General features: G+C 44.1%; 1 protein-coding gene across 1 annotated transcript in view; it reads left to right on the forward strand.

The window, feature by feature from the left end:
• Vps13d (vacuolar protein sorting 13 homolog D (S. cerevisiae)) overlaps positions 1–11,439 on the forward strand; it is a 236,261-nt gene that overhangs the window by 8,564 nt on the left and 216,258 nt on the right. Inside the window, exons 2-6 of the mRNA XM_013031922.1 lie at positions 1,087–1,277; positions 1,372–1,452; positions 3,596–3,712; positions 7,904–8,008; positions 10,941–11,111. Of these exons, the coding sequence (XP_012887376.1) occupies positions 1,087–1,277; positions 1,372–1,452; positions 3,596–3,712; positions 7,904–8,008; positions 10,941–11,111 (665 nt within the window). The remainder of the gene's footprint in view (positions 1–1,086; positions 1,278–1,371; positions 1,453–3,595; positions 3,713–7,903; positions 8,009–10,940; positions 11,112–11,439) is intronic.

Below are 11,439 nucleotides of genomic sequence, written 5' to 3' on the forward strand. Positions count from 1 at the left end.
TTTTTTTTTTTTTGCCGGTTCTGGAGCTTGAACTCAGGGCCTGGGCACTGTTCCTGAGCTTTTTTTATTCAAGCCTAGCACTCTACCACTAGAGCCACAAAGCCACTTCTGGCTATGTATGTGGTACTGAGGAATTGAACCGAGGGCCTCATGCATGCTACACCAGACTCTACCACTAAGCCACATTCCCAGCCCCATGTTAGTTTTTTGTTTTTTTTTTGTTGGTAGTGAGGCTTGAACTCAGGGCCTGGCCACGTCCCTGAACTTCTTTTGCTCAAGGCTAACGCTCTACCACTTGAGCCACAGCACCACTTCTGGCTTTTTCTGCTTATGTGGTGCTGAAGAATCAAACCCAGAACCTCATGCATGTGAGGCAAGCACTCTACCACTGAGCCACCTTCCCAACCCCCTGTTAGTTTTTTAAATAAAAAAATAGAGTGGCTGGTCCCTGTAGCTCACCTTGTAACACAGCTCCACTACTTGAAAGGCAGAAGGCTAGAGGATTGAGGATTGATCTTTTTTGCCAGCCCAGGCAATGAATTATCTAGCTATTCAGAGGAATAGGTAGGAGTTTGCTGTCTAGGCTGGATCTGGTAAAAATGCAAGAACTTATTTGAAAATAACTAAAGCAAAAAAGGGATGAAGGCATGGCTTAAATGGTAGAGTATCTGCCTTTTTGTTTTGTGTTTTTGATGTATGTGTGGGTACTGGGCCTTGAGCTCAAGTCCTTGCACTTGTTTAGCCCTTTCTGCTCAAGGTTGGTGTTATACCAGTTGAATCACACCTTTACTTCCAGCTTTTTGCTAATTAATTGGATGTAAGAGTCTTAGGATTTTTCTGCCCAGGCTGGCTTTGAAACCGCAGACATTAGAGCTTAGTCTCCTGAGTAGCTAGGAATATAGGTATAAGCCACTGGCACCTGGCTAAGTACCTGCCTTCTAAGCACAGGGCTCTGAGTTCAAATCTAGTGCTGTCAAAATAAAAAAATGGAAAAGTAATACATGCTCTTTAAAGTGAACTGGAAAGTTCTAAGAACTAGAACTAAAAGATGTACAGACGTTTAACAAGAATTTTTTCTCCTCCCAGGCTTAATTGGGAAAGTGACCCTTCAGATCCCCTTTTACCGCCCACATGTGGACCCTTGGGTCATCTCCATCTCCAGCCTTCACTTAATTGGAGCCCCTGAGAAAATACAGGACTTCAATGATGAAAAGGAGAAGCTGTTGGAAAGGGAACGCAAGAAAGCACTGCTTCAAGCCTTGGAAGAGAAATGGAAGGCAAGGCACAGAGCTTTTGTCATAGGGGCAGTTGTGGTGATGTCCCAAGTGGCTCAGCACTGAGGTTTGCTGACGTTGGTTCTTTTCCTTGCAGAACGAACGCCAGCAGAAAGGGGAGTCCTACTGGTATTCGGTGACGGCCTCGGTGGTTACGAGCATTGTGGAAAACATTGAAGTGAGTTCTGTGACTTTCATGAAGCATTGACATGAAAGGGATTTCTCAAGTTCAGATGTGTTTTACTCAAGCAAGTAAGCTTGCTTGTTTCTTATGGGTTAACTCACTTAAGGTGTTGGTTTTGGAGGCCTTGCCGTAGGGAAAACCTGAAAAGCAAGTCCTGGGCTCTGGTGCAGGTGCAGGTTTTTCTTGCTTCAGCTGATGTGTGTAGGAGTTTGTTTCACTTCCATTTCCCTTAACTGCACTTTCTTTTTGAATATTGGAATCCTGTTTGCTAAAGGACTCGTCTCCTCAGAAGCCAGGTTACCTAAGCCTTCCTGATTGTGCTCCCAGGTCAAATCACTTAGCTTCCCTGGTCTCAGTCTCTTCATCTGAGGTTGACGACTTGATGTCTATGTATTGCATAGTAAATCGTGAGCAGTCCACTAGGATGTCTAGCCTCTCACCACTGTATCTGGTGGCAGTTGATGAGATCCAGTGCTGGGATTGCTTGCCAAGTTTTCTACTCTAATTATAGTTGGGCTTTGTCTTCAAAAATCGAATCAGGAGCCACGCTCATTTTCATGAATGTCATGAGAGTTAGCTTATGCTCTTGACTTCCAACGTTATTTTGTAGTGGCAAGGCAACCTAGGTCTAATGTGTTTCAGGTATTTTCTGTTTCCCCAAAATGTAGTCAGAGGATGATGGTTTCATAACTTACATAACTTTGAAAAAAAGATTGGTACATGTGAGATGACTGCTTTGAATTCTGTTCAGAAAGTTGTTTATTTTTGGCTTTTATTGATTATTTTTTCTGAAAGTTTTGGCAAGGATCTATTTCAGTAAGAGTTAATGTAGGGTGAAATGGAGAAGAGAAGCACTTCCTGCTCCCCATGTAGGAACTAGATTGAAGACTCACAATGGTGGTGCTTACCTGTTGCTTGGTGAATACATAAGTCATGTCATCCTAGCAACTTCTAATCCTTAGAAAAATGGTTTTTCTGAACCAAATAGTTGACAAATAACCTAAGGGAGGATTATATATTTTGGTTTACAGTGTCAGAGGGTTCAGTCCATCATGGCCAGCCCTGGTTTTCAAGCTAGGGGTGAGGCTGAGTGAGCATCATGGCAATGGAAGCGTGGGCTGAGGCTGCTCACTTCTGCTGGACAGGAAGCAAGGAAGGAGGATAGGAAACAAAGTGAATAGGAAGGGACCAGAGTAAGATAGAGGGCCCCAGCTACTTCCTTTAGGCCTACCTCTTATCTTCTACCGCGTCCAATAATACCACCATAATATAATCTGTCAGGGGATTAACCCAATTTTCAGGTCAGAGTTCTTATGACCTACTACCTACTATGAGGGAACACCATCACAGACACACCCAGGTGTGTCTCACTGGGTGTCCTGGGTATTTCTTAATCCGGTCAATGGATGATCAAGATTAATTATCAAAACAATTTCACCAGCAGTATGTGGGAAATTGTTTCTCCACAGCCTCTTCAGCACTGTCTCTTTTGATAATAGCTAAATCTTTAATGTAACCATCATGGTTGAGATTTTGACTGGCATCTCCTTTCCATATATATATTGGCCCTATTTATGCCATTTTTCCCTCCAGTGCTGTGGGCCTTTGCCCATGCTTTACACCAAGCTACATCTTCAGTCCCTCTGTTACTATTTTTGTTATTGCTGTTGGTGGTGGTTGTGGGGCTTCAGCTCAGGGCCATGTGCTATCCCTGAGCTTTTCTGCTCAAGGCTAGTGCTCTACCACTTGAGCCACAGTGCCACTTTGGGATTTCTGGTGGTTTATTGGAGATAAGAGTCTCACGGACTTTCCTTGCCCAGGCTGACTTTGAACTCTGATCTTCAGATCTCAGCCTCTGAGTAGCTAGGATTAAAGAAAGGCGTGAGCCATTGTTGCCCAGTGGTAGATTTCTTTTGAGACAACAGAAGTCACAAAGAAATGTCATACATGTGCTGTTTGTGATGACAGTTCTCTTAGGAACTTCTAACGTTCAAGTATGTGCGTGTTACGTTTGTATAAAAGACTTTTTGTGATTTACTCCAGTGCTCTGTGTGTGTGGGAGGGGTGGTTTGGCTGCTATCTGTAGCATTCCACCTGTAGCAGCTGAGTGTGTTTTCCTTTTCTCTCACCTTTGCAGTTAAACATTCAAGATGTCCATTTACGCTTTGAAGATGGCATGACCAATCCTTCCCATCCCTTTGCCTTTGGTGTGTGCATTAAGAATGTGTCCATGCAGAATGCTGTGAATGAGCCTGTGAGTATGAAGTGTCCATACAGCTGGGGAGAAATCTGGGGAGAAAGCCAGGGTCTGGGAGGTGGGGCTCTGCCTCTCTTCACTCAGGTTATGTAAAATGAGTTTGCATTCTTTCTTACTACTTCCAGAGTGGAATGGGGGGTACATATTTCTTGTCTGTGGGCAATACAACTCAAAATTTGCTGAGAAAAGGAAGTAGTTAAAAATCTCCAGCCTTTGGGCTGGGAAGTTGGCTCAGTAGTAGAGCGCTTGGCTTGAATGCCTGAGGCCCTGGGTTCGATTCCTCAGCACCACATAAACAAAAAAGAAAAAACCTGGAAGTGGCGCTGTGACTCAAGTGGTAGAGTGCTAGCCTTGAGCTAAAGAGCTGAGGGACAGCGCCCAGACCCAGAGTTAGGCCCCACGACCGGACCCCCCCCCCAAAAAAAATCTCCAGCTTTTGGCTATGGACCTTTCCTTTTGCAAATAAAGGAAGTGAGGCACAGAAAGGGTTTCTCCTAGGACTGGGAAGGTGGCTCAGTGGTAGAGCGCTTGCCTTGCATGCCTGATGCCCTGGGTTTGATTCCTCAGCACCACATAAGCAAAAAGAAAAAAGCTGGAAGTGGTGCTGTGGCTCAAGTGGTAGAGCGCTAGCCTTGAGCTGAAGAGCTGAGGGACAGCGCCCAGGCCCAGAGTTCAGGCCCCACAACCGGACGGCCCCCCGCCCCCAAAAAAAAAAAAAAGATTTTCTCCTTATTCTTGTATGTCACTTTTTTTTTTGGGTCTGGTCGTGGGGTCTGAACTCTGGGCCTGGGTGCAGTCCCTCAGCTCTTCAGCTCAAGGCTAGCGCTCTACCACTTGAGCCACAGTGCCATTACCAGCTTTTTTCTGCTTATATGGTGCTGAGGAATCGAACCCAGGGCTTCATGCCTGAGAGGCAAGCGCTCTACCACTGAGCCAACTTCCCAGCCCCATATGTCACTCTTTTATAGTTCTAGCAGCCACCTGGAATATTGGCTGATGTTTTCCACATCTTCAGTTGTACTCTTTCTGATGTTCATGTTCACAATTTTAAAACTTATTATGGTATGCCTCTGTAGTGTTTTATAAAACTTCACCTCCCCCCCCTTTTTTTTTTTCCTGAGATAAGGCTTTTTTAGCCTAGGCTGGCCTTGAACTTGAGATCCTCCTGCTGCAGGCTCCTAAGTGCTGGGATTACAGATGTGCACCACCATGCATTGCTTGTTCTATGTTGAATGGTTCTGATACTGACCAGAGTTAGTAAAAATCCTTCAAGTTAAGATTCAGGCCCAAAAGATCACCACCAGTTCAAATGCCATTCATAAGACCTTGGTTGTAATTTGTGCTTCTGATAGACCAGCCTTATATCACACTTTCTGTGACCTGTTGCCAGGTTTGATAAGTTGCCAGGATGGTTTGCAGACTTCACTTTATTATAAAGCATACAAGAGAACAGCCAGATGCAGAGATATCTGTCACCTTCCAGTGCCGTGCTTGGATGCCTGTCTCATCTCACTGCTTTCAAATTTTTTGTTTTTTGTTTTGGCGAGTTGTGCAGCGTTAATTCAGGGCTTGGGTTCTGTCCCTGAGCCTCTTTGTGCTCAAGACTAGTGCTCTGCCACTTGAGCAACAGTGCCACTTTCGGCTTTTTCTTTTTTAAAAAAAAATATTTTTTATTGTAAAGATACTGTACAGAGGGGTTACAGTTCCATGAGTAAGGTAATGAGTCCATTTCCTATTGAGCATTGTTACCTCCTCCTTAGTTTTTCCCCTACCATCCCTTCCCTCCCCACATCCCTGACTCTTCCCTGACCCCCCAAGTTGTAAAGTTCGTTTTCAACACAGTGTCTTGTATATCTCATTGTTACAGTGGGTCAACCTGTATTCTTATTTCAGCATTTTGTTATTTCCCTTCCCCTTCCAAAATTAGAAAACGTATATACAAGATGCAGGGTACCGGAATCAACTACAATGAAAACGGGTTATACCATGGGGGAAGAACATACAAAAAAAACAGAAAAATCATATAGTACATTATAAGCACATTGAAAACAACAGCAACAAAGATTAAAAACCTCTTGTGTCCCTATCTTGGGGTTCATTTCGCTTAGCATCATTTTTTTTTTAAATTTTTATTTTATTTATTTTTTATTTTTTTGTCAGTCATGGGCCTGAACTCTGGGCTTGGGCGCTGTCCCTCAGCTCTTCAGCTCAAGGCTAGCGCTCTACCACTTGAGCCACAGCGCCCCTTCCGGCTTTTTTTTCTGCTTGTGTGGTGCTGAGGAATTGAACCCAGGGCCTTATGCATGTAAGGCAAACGCTCTACCACTGAGCCACCTTCCCAGCCTGATAGCTAGGAGTTTAAAAAACTTCTAAAGACTCTATCTCAAACCAATGTTTTGGCATAGTGTCATGCACCTGTCATGATACAGGGAAACACAAGTGGGAAGTTCACAGCCCAGGCTGGCCAGGCAGGCATACAGTGAGAACTTACCTTGTTTTTTTTTTTTTTTTTGTTTTTGGATCTGGTCATGGGGCCTGAACTCTGGGCCTGGGCATTGTCCTTCAGCTCTTCAGCTCAAGGCTAGCGCTCTACCACTTGAGCCACTGCACCACTTCTGGCTTTTTTCTTTTTGCTTATGTGGTGCTGAGGAATTGAACCCAGGGCCTCATGCATGCAAGGCAAGCGCTCTACCACTGAGCCACCTTCCCAGCCCCGAGAACTTACCTTGAAAATAACCAAAAAGAGGTTATAGGTATGGCTCAAATGGTAGATCACTTGCCTGGTAAATGTGAGGCTCTGAAGTTAGTCCCCAGTTCCTTAGGGGGAAAAATTCAGCTGGGCTCCAGTGGTTAATGTTTATAATCCTAGCTATTCAGGAGGCTGAGATCTGAGGATCCTGGTTCTAAGCCAGCTTGGGCAGAAAAGGTCCCATGAGACTCTTTTTATTTTTTTTGGGTCCGGTCGTGGAGCCTGAACTCTGGGCCTAGGCGCTGTCCCTCAGCTCTTCAGCTCAAGGCTAGCACTCTACCACTTGAGCCACAGCACCACTTCCGGCTTTTTTCTTTTTGCTTATGGGGTACTGAGGAATCGAACCCAGGGCCTCATACATGCAAAGCAAGCGTTCTGCCATTGAGCCACCTTCCCAGCCCTTCCATGAGACTCTTATCTCCAACTAACCACTCAAAAACCTGAAGTGGCAACGTGACTCAAAGTGGTAGAGCACTAACCTTGAGCTAGAGAGCTCTGGGACAGTGCCCAGGCCCTGACTTTAAGCCCTACAACCAACAAAATAAATAAATAAAACATTCAAACATCAGCATCCTTTCTCCAGCGTACTTGTTGCCAGGGTCTGCTGTAACACATTGCTGTAAGTTGGATGAATTAAAACAACTTGGTCTATTCTCTAGTTTCAGTTCCTTCTGACGGCCCCAAGGAGAAGCTGATCTCTCTCTCTCTTCTGTGGTTATTGGAAACTTTGGTGTTCCTGTGCAATAGATACATTACCACCATCTCTGGCTCTGTCTTCACATGGCCTTTCTAGGTCTTTTCTTCTTATAAAGGCATTGCTCATTGGATTAGGATTTATACTCATAGAATGTGGCCTCATTTTCACTTGGTTATGTCTACAAAGACTCTGTTTTCAATTAAGGACCCATTAACAGCTTCTGGGTGGGCAGGACTTTTCTTATTGTGGAGGGCAGGAGGCAGGAATAGATTACTATCCAACCCAACATCCTGAGGAACATTCCAAACTACTTTTCTCACTACTTAAGTAACTCCCCAGTCCAAATACTTATGCATGCATTTGCACCAGCAGTACTATCCCATACTAAGGCTGCTGTCACACAGATCTACTAACCATCCTCTGAAGACAGGAAGCCTTTGTGTCAGCCCAGTCCTTTCCCATGCAGGGCTTATGTGAAGCTTGCATGTGTTTTGACATAATCTGCAGTGACATTTTTGTCCTTTATATTCTTCTTGTGTTGCTCCTATGCTATTGAAGTGAATTGTTTTCATATTTATATTCCCTGCTGGTTAGATTTTTAAAGTATGAGCAAAACCATGTTTTAATTCAGTTTTACCAAGTGCCTGACACATGATATTTCACACCTGGTTTGTTGGAAGAGTGCATATATTCAAGACTGAAGACAATCATCCTCTTTTCTCTCCTGTCTTTCCTATCTCAGGTACAGAAATTAATGCGGAAAAAGCAATTAGATGTGGCAGAGTTCAGCATCTACTGGGATGTCGATTGCACTTTATTGGGGGATTTGCCTCAGGCAGAGTTACAGGTATGGTTGGGGCCAAGGCTTTTGCAAGAGTGCCCTGTAGCACATTGGTGTGGATTGCCACCTTGCTGGTTGTCTCCTGAAGTGGGTCCTGTCTCCCTCCTTTTCCGGACCAGTATCTGCTCTCAAGTGTCTTTGCTTCATGGTTTTGTTGTGTCTAGAACTTGGAAAAATACTGTGTGTGTATATGTTATTTTTTTTCTACTCAAAGTTATGCTTTTAAGATTTGTCTATGATGCTAGTTTATGGCTTTTCTTTTGTATGTGTATATGCATGTATGTGTGTGTGAGTGCACTCATGCACATGTGCCAGTCTTGGGGCTTGAACTCATAGTCTAGGTGCTGTCCCTGAGCTTTTTTTTTTTTCTGTCAAGGCTAGTGCTCTACCAGTTGGGCCATAGCTCTACTTCTGGCTTTCTTTTTTGGTGCTTAATTGGAGATAGTCTCACCGACTATCTTCCCAGGCTGGCTTTGAACTGTAATCCTCAGATCTGAGCCACTGAGTAGCCAGGATTATAGGAGTGAGCCTCTTGCACCTGGCTAGTTCATTACTTCTTAATACTATGTAGCATTCCACTTATAGTTTATAATAATAGTTACTCATTTTCTTTTTCTTTTTTTTTTTTTGTTGGTCATGGGGCTTGAACTCTGGGCCTGGGCACTGTCCCTCAGTTCTTCAGCTTAAGGCTAGCACTCTACCACTTGAGCCACAGCGCCACTTCTGGTTTTCTGGTGGTTTATTGGAGATAAGAGTTTCATGGCCTTTCCTGCCCGGGCTGGCTTTGAACCATGATCCTTAGCTCTCAACTTCCTGAGTAGCTAGGATTATAGGCATGAGCCACCAGTACCTGGCAACATTTATCCTTTTTTTTTGACCACCATTTATAAAGAATCTAGATTTTAAATAGAGGGACAGATCTGGTTCTTTTTCTTTTTTTTTTTTTGTCGGTTGTTGGGCTTGAACTCTGGGCCTGGGCGCTGTCCCTTAGCTCTTCAGCTCAAGGCTAGCACTCACCCACTTGAGCCACAGAGCCACTTCTGGCTTTTTCTGCATATGTGGTGCCGAGGAATTGAAGCCAGGGCCTCATGCATGCAGGGAAGAACTCTACCACTGAGCCACCTTCCCAGCCCCTGATCTGGTTCTTGAAGAGACCTCTTCTGTCTTATTTTATGATAAAAGTCACTTCTAGTGGAATTCCTTTAAGAGCTATTTAGAAAGTTATGAGTTATAAATTTCTTTTTGTGAAGGGTAGCAGTGCTTAGTTTAATCATTTGGTAAAAGAATTATGGGTGTTGCCATGTGTGGGTAGCTCATGCTTGTAATCCTAGCTACTTAAGAGGCTGAGATCTGAGGATCACAGTTCACTACCAGCCTGGGCAAGAATGTCCCTGAGACTCTTATCTCCAATAAACCACTAGAAAACCGGAAGTGGCGCAATGGCTCAAGGGTAGAGCGCTCGCCTTGAGCTGAAGAGCTGAGGGACAGTGCCCAGGCCCAGAGTTCAAGCCCCACGACCGACCAAAAAAAAGAAAAAAAGAATTATAGGTATTTAAGTGAAATGCAGAAAATAGATGCACTTTTTTCAAAACTCTACACAAGTTTGTCTTTGGCTTGTATGTAGGCTGTTGTACAGATGCTTTTGGGTTTTAATTTGCTTAAATGAATTCTGGTAATAGTAGAATCTCACATAGCTATTAAAATGTTTTTTGTGATGAACATATGATAATTTCTTGAAATGCAGTATTAATCATTAAAAAGAAAAAAAAGATGAAACAGCTTTTACAGCATTTGTGTAAGAAAACAGAACATTACAGGTTTTCCCAAGTACGTGCAGAGTGCCTCTGGTGGAGTCCTCAGCAGCTAGTGGGCACATTGATTATTGATTATTGGGGAGGACAAATGCTTAGCTGAAGATGAGAGTAGGAAAGAGACATTTTACCTTGGAGGTTTTTTTTTTTAAATGGCACTAAGGTTTGAATTCAGGGGTTTGCTTTTGTGCTCTACCACTTGAGCCACACCCCCAGGTCTCTATAGTTTATTTGTCATATAAGAGCTTTTGCCTGGGGCTAGTCCTGGACTGTTTTCCTCCTATCTACATTTCCCATGCAGCTGGGATTATAGATGTGTGCTGCCATACTAGGCCCTCACCTTAAATTTTTTTTTTTTTTTGCTGGTCCTGGGGCTTGAACTCAGTGTCTGGTCATTGTCCCTGAGCCTCTTTGTGCTCAAGGCTAGTGATCTACCACTTGAGTCATAGTACCACTTCCAGCTTTTTCTGAGTGGTTTACTGGAGATAAGAGTCTAATTGACTTTGCTGCCCAGGCTGGTTTTGAACCTTGATGATCAGATCTCAACCTCCTGAGTAGCTAGGATTACAAGCATGAGCCACTGGTGCCTGGCTACCTTTTAAAATTTTAAACAATGTGAATACATTATCTATGAAGACATATGAGTAACATTTAAAAAACACTAGAGAGCTTTAGAATGCAATTTTTAAATTTTAATATTAATTTAAGAAACATTTTAAAATTTATTTATTTTTTTGCTGGTCCTGGGACTTGAACTCAGGGTCTAGGCTCTGTCCTGAGCTCTTTTTGCTCAAGGCTACCACTGTACCACTTGAGCCACAGCACCACTTCCAACTTTTTCTGTGATTAATTTGGAGATAAGAGTCCATGGACTTTTCCTTGCCAGGATGGTTTTGAACCCCACTCCTCAGATCTTAGCCCCTTGACTAGACTAGTTAGGATTACAGGTGTGAGCCACCAGTGCCTCGATAGGGTGCAATTTTATGCTATTTTTTGCTTCTGATGTAACATGCTGGGGTTAGATGACATTTGCTATTAGGACACAGCTTGTGGCTTAGCTTGACTGTGTAGAATGATGGGAAGAAAGAAGGCCAGTTGAACAGAGCATATGTTCATGTGACATGCAGGAGGCCATGGCCAGGAGCATGGAGAGTCGCAGTCACCATTACGTCCTAGAGCCTGTGTGTGCATCCGCCCTCTTGAAAAGAAACTGCTCCAAGGAGCCGCTGAGATCCCGGCATACTCCCCGAATTGAATGTGACATTCAGTTAGAGACCATTCCCTTGAAGCTATCTCAGGTACCTCTGGCTCAGGCTCCTGCCAGACCCCTCGCTGCAGGGAGTGAAATGTTAATGGCGGTCTGTCTACTTAGTGGTGTCCTTAGCAGGAAAGCACGTGCTGGGGACCTTTATATTAGTTGCAAAACGCCTTCCCTCCTTCCCTCCTTCCCTCCCTCCCTCCCTTCCTCCCTCCCTCCCTCTGAGGACCCTCCTCCTTTTCTTTCTCTCTCTGTTGTCCCTCCCTCCCTCCCTCCTTCCTTCCTTCCTTCCTTCCTTCCTTCCTTCCTTCCTTCCTTCCTTCCTTCCTTCCTTCCTTCCTTCCTTCCTTTCCTTCCTTTCCTTTCTT

This window comes from Dipodomys ordii, unplaced genomic scaffold (genome assembly GCF_000151885.1).
Source record: "Dipodomys ordii isolate 6190 unplaced genomic scaffold, Dord_2.0 Scaffold6, whole genome shotgun sequence".
Taxonomy (NCBI): Eukaryota; Metazoa; Chordata; class Mammalia; order Rodentia; family Heteromyidae; genus Dipodomys; species Dipodomys ordii.